Consider the following 17,583-nt stretch of genomic DNA (forward strand, 5'->3'; position numbering starts at 1 on the left):
AGGTATTTGTTGATTCTTTATTATTAACTAACCATTTTAATGGATCCTATGCAGTAAAAGGAGAGACGCTAGCACTATATATCCAGATCCTCAAAAATATGGTCTCGGAATTTGAAACATTTAGCCTAAACCAGGCTCCTAAAAAGACAATGTTAAAGCAGATGCTTTGGCCAATCTAGGATCTTCCCTAAGGATCCCGCCAGAAACCAGGATCCGTATAACCCACGTATTCATCCTAAAAATTGAGGATCATGCCAAGAGACCGAAGGATCCTGACAATCACGTGGAAACTATTGACGTCGCCACAATCAAAGATCCCGATTCGACGATTCAGCATCAGGATCCCAACATCATGGATCCCTCTCTAACTTCAGGATCCTAGATCCAACCCATTATAGAATACCTTCAGAATGGCATGATCCCTAAGGAAGAGAAAAGCGAAATGGCATTCAAAATAAAGATCTCAAGATTTGTTATAATCCAAGGTAAGTTATACAAAAAATATGTAGTAGGTCCATACCTCAGGTGCCTAGAAGATCATGATGTTGCAGAGGTCCTAAAGGATACACACGAAGGAGACTGTGGCAACCATACTAGGGGCAGATCCTCATGCTCCAAAGTGTTGAGGATAGGATACTACTGGCCAACCATGAAGAAAGATTCCTTCCATCTTGCCCAGAAATGTGATGCTTGTCAAAGACATAGCAACATCCAGCATCAACCAGCGGAACCACTATATCCTATCATCTCCTTTTGGCCATTCATGAAATGGGGAATGGATATAGTGGGTAAACTGCTAGTAGCCCCTAGAGGAAAGGTCTTCATGCTAGCGATGACTGACTACTTCTCAAAATGGATAGAAGCTGAAGCCTACGTCCAAGTAACAGACAAAGAGGTAGTTTCCTTCATAACATGTAACATCTTGACCAGGTTTGGAATCCCTGATGAAATTATATGCGACAATTGATCCCAATTCATAAGAAAAAGGACAATGGACTTTTGCACAAGGTGGGTAATCAAGATAGTGATGTCTACTCCTGTCCACCCTTAAGCCAATAACCAAGCAGAATCCAGCAATAAATTTATTGTCAACAACTTGAAGAAAAGGTTGGATGAGAAGAAAGGAAGATGGATAGAGGAACTTCCTTTCGTACTATGGGAAGATAGGACCACTTCTAAGGTAGCTACGGGCCAAACCCCATACTCATTAGTGTTTGCAATGGAAGCAATGATTCCCACTGAAGTGGTGATCCCACTAGCAAGATACCTACTTCAAAACCAAGAAGACAACAACATGATCCTTGAACCTGATCTTGACACTATAGATGAACTTAGGGATCTTGCCAAGATCCGTATTGTTGCTCGTCAACAAAGGATCGCCAAGGCATAAAATAAAAATATAAAAGTCAGAAGATTCCAAATAGGAGACTTGGCACTAAGGAAAATGTGACAACCCGAAATTTCTATTATGTACAACCATTCACTTCAATAGAAGTCAAAACTCTTTCTGCTAAATGTTAAGCATTTTGGAGTCAGTCTGAGTGTTTTAAAGTTAGTACTTCAAGAGATAACAGGAGAGAGGATGCTCTAGGGTTTATTGTGCACCAATAAAGTTCCAAAACTCCAAGATTTTGGAGTTTGCGGCCTAAACAAGGTGTTTACGGCCGTAAACCCCAAGGGGTATAAATATGGCACTTAGCCATTTTATTCACTTTTTCACATTTTCAAGAACTAGAACTCATTTCTCTCTCAAGTATCATCTGACTTTTCTTCAAGATCTTCAAGAAAGTAAGTGTTTCTTGCCTTGTTTAGTCGATATCTTACTTAATCTAGTGATCTTATGTGATTCCATCCGTGAAATCATTCCATTTGTGTAGATCTTTAAGTGTTCTTAGTTTCACCAAGAACACCAAGAACACACACTAGTGTTCTTGGACTTTTAGCACCTTTTCAAGCTTCTACCTAGTAAGTACTCTTACCCTAGTGTATTATAAGGCTTGTTACACTTCAAATCATCAATAAAACACCCAAGAAACACAAGATCAAAGGTGTTTACGGTCCAAGATGTTCTTGGACCGTAAACCCTAAAAAGGGTGCCAAAGTGTGCCCTAGTCCCTTACCAAGCCTTGGAAACTAGCCTAGACCCTTCCTTGATGTGCTTAGTACTTGAAAACACAAAAAGACCATAAACCATTTGGGTTTATGGCCGTAAACCCAAGAGGATGTGGTCCAAGGACCGTAAACTCCATTTAGGAGTGAATTGATGCCACAAACACTTCCTAAGGCTTATACGTGAAGTAGGATGGTTCCTTATGACTTGAAAAGCTTCAAATCGAAAAATGGTATACGTACCATGAGTTTACGGTAGTAAACTCATGGGTTTACGACCGTAAACTCAAGGGGTTATGGTCACAAAACCGTAAACTCCAAGGGAGTTCACCCTTGAACCCTAAACTCAAATGCAAGGTCCTACCACCCTTAGATGCAATCCTTAGGACTTATAGCACTTAAATCAAGTGTTTTACATGTCTTAGGATGTCTTAACTTGGTTAATTAGTTGTTTTATAGCTAATTAAATACATATATGTGTCATTATATGTTTACTAGGATCCTTGTGTATGCTCAAGTCTTCACTTGACACTTAGCATCCTATATCAATCCGTTCATCCAAGCCACTCACTACAGGTGAGTTCATACCCCTTAATCAACCTTTTAAATGTTTTTAAATGCTTTTATGGGGGGATACAAGTTGATCTATTATAGCTATTATATCAATCACATGTGATTAATAACTACCAAACAAGTGGATTTCTTACTTTTCAAACTATTTTACCAATCTGTTTTACTTCAAACTGTTTTACATGTCAAATACTTTTACTTAAACCCTTTTACACTTATATCCTGTTAAATGTATATCTTTATAGATATAGTTATATAAGTAGGATTGAAAGGACTTAGAACTGATAACTCACCTTACCTCCTGTTCCTCGTTGGGTTGTGGACTTAGGGTATCAGTTATTTGTCCGAATGTCGTTTGAATCCTAGTTATATATTATGTATATGTATATAGATATAAAGGTTCCTTATTTCATTCAGTTCAATACTTTTGGGTAGCAAGGGTATACGCACATGCTCATACAGTTAATCATATTACTAGTAAGCTACTATAGGTGTACTTTAGGGAGTTACAAATACTATTATTAGAACAATGAATCATACAATGAGTCAGTTCATACATGAGTCAATACATGCTAGATAGAGAGAGAACACACAATACAGCTAGTACACACAGTACATTACAATACATGCTAGATAGAGAGAGAACACACAATACAGCTAGGACACACAGTACATTACAATACATGCTAGATAGAGAGAGAACACACAATACAGCTAGTACACACAGTACATTACAATACATGCTAGATAGAGAGAGAACACACAATACAGCTAGTACACACAGTACATTACAATACAGGCTAGACAGAGGGAGAACATACAATACAGCTAGCACATACATTACATATACATTTCTTCAGTTATGTGAGCCACGTAACGGGGCATGGCATCACCTGTCATGACCGTTTTGTATCCAGAATCTCCTTAAATGGAGAGCGTATGAGTTTGTGTATAGATCTATACTGGATTGACTATCCTACACCTTGCTACTCGCTACAGTGGGAATTGCAAGTCTACGGGTGCCAAATGTCATTTCTTCCGACGTCTTACATCGTCGCATTCTATAGTCGGTAGTAGGATACAGGCCGATCACATAAGTACTTTAAATTACAATTGGTTTAAGGTAGTTAGTACAGCAGTAGTTACTTAATACAATACTACAGTACTATTTCATTTTACCATTGCATTCACTTTGTGATCTTCACAATATACAGTAATGTAATAACTATATTTTTGGTAAATGATAGTCAGATTTGGGAAAATACACGCTCTTACAAGAGACACACCCACAGTTACTTGATGCCTTGGTAGAGGGCTACTTTTAGTAGGAAACATAGGGTTTTCTAGGAGATTCAAACCTTTTACAAACATTCAAGAGCTTTTACATACTTACACTTCACATACTTACAAATACTTTCATAAAAATACAGACATTAAAATACTTATGATCTCACCAGCTTTAAAGTTGATACTCTCTTTCAAAATAACTTGTATCCTTAGGTCACCAGTAGTCAGGTACCGCTGCAAGGTTTAGAGAAAATGGAGCTCGTTCAAGACTCATCCTTCATTTTGATTTATATTTTGGTGTCTATTTAACTTGACAGAACACACTTGTATTAAAATTATATTATTAATGCAATGGATGATGTTGTTGCTTGTTTACTACTATTTATTGTTGTGATACTGTACATGACGTCCTCCGCCCCCGAACGTTTCCGTCGTTCTTGGTTTTGGGGTGTGACAGATTGGTATCAGAGCATTGTTTATAGTGAATTGAGTATATCAACCCATAAAAGATATACAGACTATAAATACAATAGGGATTAAAATACTCTGATAAAGAGTTTATACTTTTAAATAATAAAATATTTAATTAAGTATACATGCCTGCATTCATACTAAAATCAGTGTCACTAGGACAGAACAAAAGTAATACGATATTTGGGCAGCACAAGTAGACTTAGAGACATATAGTCAAAACTGGGAAGATATAACCTGATCAACTATATTATCCGAGGGTTGACAAGCATGTGCCTAAGTGTGGTTGTGAGGTTGCAACAAGTCTAAAACCTTACCCACAATACCACAATGAGAACAATAGAACATAAACCTAAAATACTATAGGGGTATTTTGTGGTACTATAAACTAATTATGTGCTAGATTCTTATATCCCTTTTCTCGCGTAGATAAAATGGTTGGATTCTATATCCTCGGAGACCCGTACTATCCCAACCACGGCAATGCAGGATGGCGTGGAGAAGAGCCAGAAGATGATCATCCAATCAATTTGGATGATCACGAAGCTGAAGGCTTTTCTGATGGTTCTGACTCAAAACCAGAAGTCAACAACCTACCCCCAGCTGCTCAAGACCCAAACCTGAACCCTCGTCCAGCATTTCAAGGACCCACTCCTCTGTGGGCCACAAACTTGAATAGATGGAGTCAGGAACAAGGTCAACCCATGCCCTACAATGGAGACAGAAGCTTCTACAACCTCACTGAGGAAGGTTCAGCTGACAGGGTCCTACCCATCATGGTTCGTAGGATTGCTCGGAACACCGAGCAAGGTCGAGCGACTATCGACCGAGTCGTGGAGATTGACTCCAACTCTGGCGCTAACACAATCCGCATTCGCCAACTAGAGTCTGCTCATGAAAGGACTTAGGTCCGCAATGCAGTTCCACTGAGGGAAAGAAGATTGAAAGGTACATATGGGGGCTGGTGCCTCCATTCCAGGGAAATGTTTTGGCTTCAAACCCCACTACATTCGACAGTGCCAAGCGATTGGCACAGCGGCTCATAGACCATGGGGTTCGTACCCCGGCCGCAACAACGACCCTGGCCATCTCAGAACCCGCCAAAACCGCTGATTCCAAGCGGAAGTTCTGGGATGACAAAAAAAAAGGCTGCCAAGAAGCAGCGGGTCGTGGCAGTTCATGTTGCGATAGCACCTGCCACTGCTGTTGCTGCTCCGGTAAAGCAGTACGCTGGAAGTTTGCCTAATTGCAACCAGTGCAACTTCCACCACGTTGGAGCATGTCGTGAAATGCAGTGCTCTAACTGCAGCATGAAGGGGCACACTGCCCGCTTCTGCAAGGCTCCATCAAAACCAATCACCCAAGTCCCCGGCGCTGGTGTAGGCCAAGCTTGCTACGGTTGTGGCGAGGTAGCCCACTACAAAAGGGACTGCCCTAAGGCAGGGAATGACGGTAGAGTGGGAAGAGTGCTGGCCAGAGGCCACGAGGAAGCGGTTGCCGACCCCACAGTGGTCACTGGTACGTTTCTCCTCGATAACTCTTATGCATGCATATTATTTGATAGTGGAGCGGAGAGGAACTTCGTGAACCAAAAATTTGCTCATTTACTTAAGCAAAAATCACGAGCACTTAAGGAACCGTTCACTGTAGAAATGGCTAACGGAAAGACAGAGAGCACTGGCAGTATATACATAGGGTGTACCCTAACACTAGATAGCCATTCATTTTCGATTGACCTCATGCCTGTCTCAATTAAAAGTTTCGACGTCATTATCGGCATGGATTGGTTGAGTCTTCATCGTGCCGATATCATGTGTTATGAAAAGGTTGTTCGCCTTAATCTGCCATCTGACGAAACTCTAGTAGTTTATGGCGACAAACCCGGCACGAACCTTCGTATCATCTCGAGCATTCAAGCTCAAAAATTCTTGCGAAAGGAATGTCGCGCATTCCTTGCTCATGTGGTCGATGTGAGCCAAGAAACGAAAGACATTAAGAACATCCCAGTGGTACGCGACTTTCCCGACATCTTTCCAGAAGAACTCCCAGGATTACCTCTGCAACGTCAAGTCGAGTTCCGAATCGACTTAGTTCCAGGGGCTACCCCCGTAGCCAAATCGCCCTATCGACTAGCACCTGCAGAGATGCAAGAACTGTCCTGTCAACTTAACGAACTGCTCAGCAAGGGATTTATAAGACCAAGCTTCTCACCCTGGGGAGCTCCAGTCTTGTTCGTCAAGAAGAAAGACGGATCGTTCCGTATGTGCATCGACTAAAGGGAGCTCAACAAACTGACCGTCAAAAATCGTTATCCTTTGCCTCGTATTGACGATTTATTTGACCAACTTCAAGGGGCGAACTTCTTTTCAAAAATCGACTTAAGATCCGGATATCACCAATTACGAGTGCTAGGGGAGGATGTTCCGAAGACAGCCTTCCGAACTCGTTATGGGCACTACGAATTCGTAGTGATGCCGTTCGGATTAACAAACGCGCCCGCGGTATTCATGGATTTAATGAATAGGGTGTGTCGTCCTTACTTGGATCAGTTCGTCATCGTCTTCATCGATGACATACTTATCTACTCTCGTAGTAAGGAGGAGCATAGTCAACATCTTCGACAGGTCTTAGAAACACTGCGTTCGGAGAAGCTCTATGCGAAGTTCTGAAAATGCGAATTTTGGATCCGAATAGTCGAATTCTTAGGGCACGTGGTTAGCGAAGAGGGAATACACGTGGACCCTTCCAAAATCAAGGCCATTGAGAACTGGTCAGCACCGAAGACGCCTACAGAAATACGTCAATTTCTAGGCCTCGGTGGCTACTATCGCAGGTTCATTCAGAACTTCTCCCGCATTGCGAAACCTCTTACAACACTGACCCAGAAGGGCGTGGCCTTTGACTGGGAAGAGAAGCAGGAGAGAGTGTTCCAAACGCTCAAAAGAGCCTTGTGCACCGCACCACTACTATCCCTCCCCGAAGGGATAGAAGACTTCGTTGTCTATTGCGATGCGTCAAATCAAGGACTCGGATGTGTTCTGATGCAGCGAGGTAAGGTCATCGCCTATGCCTCGAGACAACTGAAGACACATGAGGTCAACTACACTACCCACGATCTTGAACTAGGAGCAGTTGTGTTTGCTTTGAAGATCTGGAGACACTACCTGTACGGTACAAGAAGCACTATCTTTACAGACCACAAAAGCCTACAACATATATTCGACCAGAAGGAGCTCAACATGAGACAACGACGATGGGTCGAGCTACTCAGTGACTACGAATGTGAAATTCGTTATCATCCGGGTAAAGCCAACGTAGTAGCTGACGCCCTAAGTCGGAAAGAATATTCTGGTCGTAGAGTCAAATCATTGACTATGACTATCCATTCACACTTGTCCACACAAATTAAGGAAGCTCAGCTCGACGCTTTGAAACCTGAAAATGTGGCGGGTGAATCCCTGAGAGGGATGGATAAGAACTTGGAAGTCAAGGGTGGCGGAGCTTTTTATCTCATGGACCGGATCTGGACCCCGAAACTTGGTGGTTTCAGGGACTTGGTCATGAACGAGGCGCACAACACTCGTTATTCCGTCCACCCATGTTCGGATAAGATGTATCTGGATCTTAAAAAGTTATACTGGTGGCCTAACATGAAAGCAGAGATTGCTACCTTCGTGAGTAAATGCCTTACTTGCGCCAAGGTCAAGGTCGAATACCAGAAACCGTCAGGATTACTCCAACAACCGGAGATACCTGAATGGAAGTGGGAGCGGATCACTATGGACTTCATAACCAAGTTGCCCAAGACAACGGGTGGACTTGATACCATATGGGTCATCGTCGACAGATTGACCAAGTCTGCACACTTCCTGCCTATAAAAGAAACAGACAAGATGGAGAAGCTTACAAGAACTTACATTAAGGAGATTGTACGACTGCACGGTGTTCCCATATCCATTATCTCGGACAGAGATAGTAGATTCACTTCGAGGTTCTGGCAGTCGCTACAAAGTTCCCTAGGAACTAGGCTGGACATGAGTACAACCTACCATCCACAGACCGACGGACAAAGTGAGAGGACTATCCAAACCTTGGAGGATATGCTGCGAGCCTGCGTGATCGACTTTGGGAAAGCATGGGATACTCATTTACCCCTTGTCAAATTTTCCTACAACAACAGTTATCACACAAGCATAAAGGCTGCTCCATTCGAGGCCCTCTATGGCCGAAAGTGCAGATCCCCTCTATGCTGGGCTGAGGTGGGTGATACCCAGTTAGCTAAAGGACGAGTTCCTGACAGCACTCTCACAGGTCCGGAGATCATTCGGGAAACGACAGAGAAGATCGTTCAGATTCATGAACGATTGAAAGCCTCTAGAGACCGACAGAAAAGCTATGCTGATAAACGAAGGAAACCGTTGGAATTCTAGGTGGGCGACCGTGTTCTATTGAAGGTCTCACCCTGGAAGGGCTTGATACGCTTCGGAAAGCGTGGAAAGCTAAATCCAAGGTACATAGGGCCTTTCGAGATTCTCGCAAGAATCGGCCCTGTAGCTTACAAACTTAACTTACCACGCGAACTCAGTAACGTACATTCTACTTTCCACATCTCGAATTTGAAAAAGTGTCTGTCCGACGAGACTCTTGTAATCCCACTCGACGAGATCGAGATCAACGAGAGCCTCAACTTCATGGAAGAACCTGTAGAGATCATGGACCGGGACGTCAAGCAAACGAAACAAAGTCGTATCCCGATAGTGAAGGTTCGCTGGAACGCCAAGCAAGGACCTGAATTCACTTGGGAGCGAGAGGATCAGATGAAACTGAAATATCCTCGTCTTTTTACTTAGTTATTTGTAACTACTTATTTTCTTAAACTCTAATTTCGGGACGAAATTCCTTCTAACGGGGGGATGATGTGACAACCCAAAATTTCTATTATGTACAACCATTCACTTCAATAGAAGTCAAAACTGTTTCTGCTAACTGTTAAGCATTTTGGAGTCAGTCTGAGTGTTTTAAAGTTAGTACTTCAAGAGATAACAGGAGAGAGGATGCTCTAGGGTTTATTGTGCACCAATAAAGTTCCAAAACTCCAAGAGTTTGGAGTTTGCGGCCGAAACAAGGTGTTTACGGCCGTAAACCCCAAGGGGTATAAATATGGCACTTAGCCATTTTATTCACTTTTTCACATTTTCAAGAACTAGAACTCATTTCTCTCTCAAGTATCATCCGACTTTTCTTCAAGATCTTCAAGAAAGTAAGTGTTTCTTGCCTTGTTTAGTCGATATCCTACTTAATCTAGTGATCTTACGTGATTCCATCTGTGAAATCATTCCATTTGTGTAGATCTTCAAGTGTTCTTAGTTTCACCAAGAACACCAAGAACACATACTAGTGTTCTTGGACTTTTAGCACCTTTTCAAGCTTCTACCTAGTAAGTACTCTTACCCTAGTGTATTATAAGGCTTGTTACACTTCAAATCATCAAGAAAACACCCAAGAAACACAAGATCAAAGGTGTTTACGGTCCAAGATGTTCTTGGACCGTAAACCCTAAAAAGGGTGCCAAAGTGTGCCCTAGTCCCTTACCAAGCCTTGGAAACTAGCCTAGACCCTTCCTTGATGTTCTTAGTACTTGAAAACACAAAAAGACCATAAACCATTTGGGTTTACGGCTGTAAACCCAAGGGGAAGTGGTCCACGGACCGTAAACTCCATTTAGGAGTGAATTGATGCCACAAACACTTCCTAAGGCTTATACGTGAAGTAGGATGCTTCCTTATGACTTGAAAATCTTAAAATCGCAAAATGGTATAAGTACCATGAGTTTACGGCCGTAAACTCATGGGTTTACGACCGTAAACTCAAGGGGTTATGGTCACAAAACCGTAAACTCCAAGGGAGTTCACCCTTGAACCCTAAACTCAAATGCAAGGTCCTACCACCCTTAGATGCAATCCTTAGGACTTATAGCACTTAAATCAAGTGTTTTACATGTCTTAGGATGTCTTAACTTGGTTAATTAGTTGTTTTATAGCTAATTAAATACATATATGTGTCATTATATGTTAACTAGGATCCTTGTGTGTGCTCAAGTCTTCACTTGACACTTAGCATCCTATATCAATCCGTTCATCCAAGCCACTCACTACAGGTGAGTTCATACCCCTTAATCAACCTTTTAAACGTTTTTAAATGCTTTTATGGGGGGATATAAGTTGATCTATTATAGTTATTATATCAATCACATGTGATTAATAACTACCAAACAAGTGGATTTCTTACTTTTCAAACTGTTTTACCAAACTGTTTTACTTCAAACTGTTTTACCAAACTGTTTTACATGTCAAATACTTTTACTTAAACCCTTTTACACTTATATCATGTTAAATGTATATCTTTATAGATATAGTTATATAAGTAGGATTGAAAGGACTTAGAACTAATAACTCACCTTACCTCCTGTTCCTCGTTGGGTTGTGGACTTAGGGTATCGGTTATTTGTCCAAAGGTCGTTTGAATCCTAGTTATATATTATGTATATGTATATAGATATAAAGGTTCCTTATTTCATTCAGTTCAATACTTTTGGGTAGCAAGGGTATACGCACATGCTCATACAGTTAATCATATTACTAGTAAGCTACTATAGGTGTAGTTTACGGAGTTACTAATACTATTACTAGAACAATGAATCATACAATGAGTCAGTTCATACATGAGTCAATACATGCTAGATAGAGAGAGAACACACAATACAGCTAGTACACACAGTACATTACAATACATGCTAGATAGAGAGAGAACACACAATACAGCTAGGACACACAGTACATTACAATACATGCTAGATAGAGAGAGAACACACAATACAGCTAGTACACACAGTACATTACAATACATGCTAGATAGAGAGAGAACACACAATACAGCTAGTACACACAGTACATTACAATACAGGCTAGACAGAGGGAGAACATACAATACAGCTAGCACATACATTACATATACATTTCTTCAGTTATGTGAGCCACGTAACGGGGCATGGCATCACCTGTCATGACCGTTTTGTATCCAGAATCTCCTTAAATGGAGAGCGTATGAGTTTGTGTATAGATCTATACTGGATTGACTATCCTACACCTTGCTACTCGCTACAGTGGGAATTGCAAGTCTACGGGTGCCAAATGTCATTTCTTCCGACGTCTTACATCGTCGCGTTCTATAGTCGGTAGTAGGATACAGGCCGATCACAGAAGTACTTTAAATTACAATTGGTTTAAGGTAGTTAGTACATTAGTAGTTACTTAATGCAATACTACAGTACTATTTCATTTTACCATTGCATTCACTTTGTGATCTTCACAATATACAGTAATGTAAAAACTATATTTTTGGTAAATGATAGTCAGATTTGGGAAAATACACGCTCTTACAAGAGACACAACCACAGTTACTTGATGCCTTGGTAGAGGGCTACTTTTAGTAGGAAACATAGGGTTTTCTAGGAGATTCAAACCTTTTACAAACATTCAAGAGCTTTTACATACTTACACTTCACATACTTACAAATACTTTCATACAAATACAGACATTAAAATACTTATGATCTCACCAGCTTTAAAGCTGATACTCTCTTTCAAAATAACTTGTATCCTCAGGTCACCAGTAGACAGGTACCGCTGCAAGGTTTAGAGAAGATGGAGCTCGTATCCTTCATTTTGATTTATATTTTGGTGTCTATTTAACTTGACAGAACACACTTGTATTAAAATTATATTATTAATGCAATGGATGATGTTGTTGCTTGTTTACTACTATTCATTGTTGTGATACTGTATATGACGTCCTCCGAAAACATTCCAAAATACCAAGGATCCTAGTGCAGGTAAATTGGCACCTAAATGGGAAGGGTCGTATCTCGTAGATGTCGAAGCAGGAAAGGGGGCATATTGGTTGGCCATTGTAGATGGAAATACCTTGCCAAGATCCTGGAATGCCATACATCTCAAAGCCTATTTCATGTAAGTAAGACTGGTCATTTCCCAACACACTCAAGGTACACATGCTATTTACCTTTTACCCTTCATTTTTCATTATTTATTCTCTTCAAATATCATTACTAACTTAAGCATCGGAGGGGCGTTAGATAGGCTAACACCCACCCCTAGCTAACGTTTGTTGCACGCATGGACTGAAGGATCCTGACGCTTAAGGATCCTGACCTCTAAGGATCCTGACACTTAAAGATCCTGATACTTAAGGATCCTAACGCTTAAGGATCTTGACAAATGAATATTCATGGATCCTGATGTTCAAAGGACCACTTGCACATAAGAGTCCCATGACTGCAAACATCTTACAATTCACAATATGGATCTCCAAAGAATAGAGACCGGTCATCTCTCCTACGAATAAGGGTACATAATCCCCTCTAAGTTTTAAAGAGTTAATTACCTATTTCACACTATTTAAGGTTTATACACCTCGCTTGGACGCAAGTTATCTAACTTGGTTTTGGGGTGTGACAGAAAACATTCCAAAATACCAAGGATCCTAGTGCAGGTAAATTGGCACCTAAATGGGAAGGGTCGTATCTCGTAGATGTCGAAGCAGGAAAGGGGGCATATTGGTTGGCCATTGTAGATGGAAATACCTTGCCAAGATCCTGGAATGCCATACATCTCAAAGCCTATTTCATGTAAGTAAGACTGGTCATTTCCCAACACACTCAAGGTACACATGCTATTTACCTTTTACCCTTCATTTTTCATTATTTATTCTCTTCAAATATCATTACTAACTTAAGCATCGGAGGGGCGTTAGATAGGCTAACACCCACCCCTAGCTAACGTTTGTTGCACGCATGGACTGAAGGATCCTGACGCTTAAGGATCCTGACCTCTAAGGATCCTGACACTTAAAGATCCTGATACTTAAGGATCCTAACGCTTAAGGATCTTGACAAATGAATATTCATGGATCCTGATGTTCAAAGGACCACTTGCACATAAGAGTCCCATGACTGCAAACATCTTACAATTCACAATATGGATCTCCAAAGAATAGAGATCGGTCATCTCTCCTACGAATAAGGGTACTTAATCCCCTCTAAGTTTTAAAGAGTTAATTACCTATTTCACACTATTTAAGGTTTATACACCTCACTTGGACGCAAGTTATCTAACTATGGGTTTTGAATAAGGGGATCATTTCACGCTTCAGTGACTTGGCAACCCTCTTATTTTTTAACATAAGTTAAGATCCGAAAGTTTGAATCTAAGGTTAATAACATTTACATCTTATCTTAAGTTGGGATCTTCCCAATAAAATTCCTAAGGTTTATAACATTTACATCTTATCTCAAGTTGGGATCTTCCCCAGAAAATACATAAGGTTTATAAAATTTTTATGTTATCATACGGTTTGGGATTTTCCACGGTAATTCACTAAGGTTTGTGACATTAACGTGTTACCTTGAATTGGGATTTTCCCCAGAAACTTGCTATAAAGTCATCACGTTAGCATGTTATCTGAAGATAGGATACTCCCCAGAAAGTAAACAAGATTTATAGCATCATCGTACAAAGACTTTCCTCAAATTGAAGATAGTTTCAATAAGGGATCTTTCCTAAAGTTTCCTAAGACAAAGTCAAATAAGGATCCTTCCCAACCAACTTCTAAAGCAAATATCCTTTCGCATAATAGCATCAGGATCATACAAAGATAGAGAAGTCATAACTTAAAATTTTTCCTAAGTCAAAAGATCACCATGTTCTATTTATCCTTATTTTTGAAAAACTTTAAGAATCTTTCTAAGTAAAGTCTGAGGATCCCAAACTTTTCAGGATCCCAAACAAATATTATTTGGTTATCAGACCTCCAATCTTTAAGTTGAATCTAAAAAAAGGTTACTTATTAAAGATGGTTAGTTACTTATTGAAAGAGTTTTACCTTAAGGTTATTCATAAGAACCAAGTTTTACAGGATCCCAATTGTTTAGGGATCCTAGTACCATAACAGTCATGCAGGATAATCAAGAAAAAATATGAATGAAAAATACAACCATTGCATTAAAAAGGGTTGTGCACCAACCCATCAAAAACTTAATTGTTTTACATTGTAGGAGAAACAAAAAACTATTTAAACTAATTTCTTGCAGGCCTAGACCTTAGTTTGGTCATCATCGGCCGCATCCTTCATCTTCTCCCCCTCTACAGGTTTCGACGTAGGATCCTCAGCAGCGGTAACAGGCTTGCCAGTTAGTTCGGCTAGTGCCTCGTGCCATCGAGCTGCATTCCAAGATCCTGAGTTCTCAAGATCCTCTACCAACTTGATCATAGTCGCCGAGATAGCCACCGCGACACTCGCCTTTGCATCGACAATAACCTCCTCGATCTCCAATATGTGCTCCTCCTCCTTCTCATCCTTCTCTTTGATCAATAGCTCGATCCTCTTGAGGAGATCTTCATTGGTCTCCTTCCACTCCTTCTCCCGCTCCTTCAGAACTCGCTCAGCCTCCTCAGCCCGGATCCTCTTGAGGAGATCTTCATTGAGCCGAAACCTGAAATAAGCTTGGCGTTAGTAAAAAAAAGTAGAAATCAGAAACTAATGTCACACGAACACTTATGGATTGAGAAAAGGAAAACAAATTTTGAAGCGCCTCTTCGGCTCCGAGATTCTCAAAGTTTAGATATGTGGCTTCTTAGGTCTTCCACTTACGGGAGCTTGGGGTCTTCACAGTAAGATCAATGTGAGATCTCTTAAAAGGAAGAGGCAAGGAAGCTTTCTCCCTCTTGACTACGACCAGGCCGCTGGACACATCATCTTCAAGTTCAAATAGAGAAAATCGAGCATTGGAACGAGTAGCCTTGGATCCTATATACTGTATAAGAGCCTCATCAGTTCAGGATCCTCATTAATTCAGGATCCTCACCCATTCTAAACGATCGCAGGAAATACACGGGTTCTTACCAGTAGCCATTGACGCAATGGTGGATGAGCCTTCTTGGAGACTAGAGCACTCGAACCTGAAGGACCTATCGACTGCAGAAACAGTGAAGAGCTTCTCTATCTTATCTTCGGTATCCTTGGCGACAGGAATGAATTCTTCAAACTTGAAAGCTGCAAAACATCAAAAAAAGTAATGAAATGTGAATTCCAGGATTCTCAGTACAAGGAAAAGTTATTCCTACCCTTTTTAGCCCAGGTCTTTGGCAGGGAATCCCCATCAACGATCGAATCACACCTCACAAAGAAGTATTTCTCCTTCCAAGCACCGTCATTATGTTTTGTTTTCAGAACAAGAGGGGATTTGTGGGGTTTGAGCCTGAGAAGAAAACGGGAGTTTCCAAACGTAGTAAGATCATACACATGAGCCAACTCAAGTAAACCTATATCTAGATCTTTGGATTGGTTCAGTTTCTCAATCGAAAACAAAATTCTCTAAACAATGGGCATCGCTTGGGTAACTTCAAAGAACTTGGATATGATCCCGGAAAAGGGATATTTCAGACCCAAACCAAAGGGGTATCCGGGAAAGTAGATAAAAGAGGAGGAAGTGAAATTAGGTTGGTGTTTTGGATCAAAGGGTTTGAATACAACTTCATTGGAGAAAGCACCGATTGTTTTCAACAACTCGATATCATCCTCATCGAAATAATAGATCTCGTTCTATGATAAGATCTTTTGGTTGACGAAATCATCCTCAGAAGGAGCAAGGATGTTCTTATGAGATACGGTCATTTTCTTGCCCATTGTTAGTGAAAGGAAAATTAAGGAGAAGAAGATAGAAGTGTACCTTCAAAGACGACTGGTAAACTCATAGATGAAAGCTAAAAGACACGGGGAGGAATATACCTAATCGATTGCCTCTATTTATGTTGATGGCAGAAGAAAGAGAAAAATTGATTAGACTGGTTATGATGGTTCTTAAACAGATAAATCCTATCCGTTAGGGTTTAAAATTTAAAACCCCTTATCATATTTATTTCTTTTTATTTTTAAATTATCCCTTTGAATTTTGGCAAACTAACTCCAAAATATTTCGCAGGAATAATTTGGGGGCAATTGTTAGGGCTAGGATCTCAGAACTACAATAAGATCCTCAAGCCTAAGGATCCTCGAACCTCAGGATCCCAAACATACTTCAAGATCCTGACCATTATTTTTCTAATATTTATAACGGTTATATACTTTATTATATTTCTCACATGTGTAGAAATAACCAGTCAAAGACTCATTCTCAACGAATAGTCGTCACAACCATGCAAAAGACCCGGACGACCAAGTCAAGCAACGTCTATAAGTTGATCTCGGAGGATCCCAGAAATTTCTGAGTTCTTGTTATTAGCTTTAGACTATATAAATCACTTGTATTCATCACACTGCACACGATACTTGGCAGAACAATAGCACTTTTATTCATACTCTTTACATTTTCTCTGTAATCAATCTTGTCAATCAATAAAATCATCAAGGCAGTTGATCATTATCACCTTCCAAGGTTTTATGTTGGAGATCCTAGCAAGGATCAAGGGCTTTCCTTGTAAACAAATTGTGTCACTTTGATCTGCATTTCATACTTTCATTATTCTTAACATCATAGCCTTTCATACACTTTGGTCGATCTTAGTTTGTTCATTTTTTTATCTTATTATGTAGCTATAAGGCACGCCAAAGCGTCCAAGATAAAAGGGAAGAAAGACCCCGAAAGAACATGTCGATAACAAACAACAAGGAGATCATCTTTGACGAACAAGATATAAAAAAACACGCAGGATCCTCATCATGATGGATTAGTGATTACTCTCTACATCGCTTTGTCAGAAGGATCCTAGTGGACAGAGAATCCTCGGTGAACATCATACTCTTAGATGTTATGACCAGGATGAACATTCCAGAATCTGAGATAATCAAGTGATCCTCAATACTAATAGGATTCAGCGGTGAAACAAAACATACTATTGGAAAGATCGAGCTACCCGTCTACATCAAAGGGGTAAATTCTATGCAACGCTCTTGTGTTATTAATGCTTTGTCTTCCTACAATGTTATATTAGGTGGGCCCTGGATCCATGACGTGAAAGCAGTTCCAACAACTTTCCAATAATGCGTCAAGATGCCTACCCCTTGGGGGATAGT

General features: G+C 40.5%; 1 protein-coding gene across 1 annotated transcript; it reads left to right on the forward strand.

Moving 5' to 3' along the window:
* The first annotated feature begins 649 nt into the window (after positions 1–649).
* Positions 650–1,390, forward strand: LOC145105781 (uncharacterized). Its single transcript, XM_079042859.1, has 2 exons — positions 650–895; positions 1,103–1,390. Exons 1-2 carry the CDS (start codon positions 650–652, stop codon positions 1,388–1,390), a joined length of 534 nt encoding a protein of 177 aa, XP_078898985.1.
* The last annotated feature ends 16,193 nt before the right edge of the window (positions 1,391–17,583 follow it).

The sequence above is a fragment of the Lactuca virosa genome, chromosome 4 (genome assembly GCF_052849685.1).
Source record: "Lactuca virosa cultivar CGN04683 chromosome 4, Lactuca_virosa_CGN04683_v6, whole genome shotgun sequence".
NCBI lineage: Eukaryota > Viridiplantae > Streptophyta > Magnoliopsida > Asterales > Asteraceae > Lactuca > Lactuca virosa.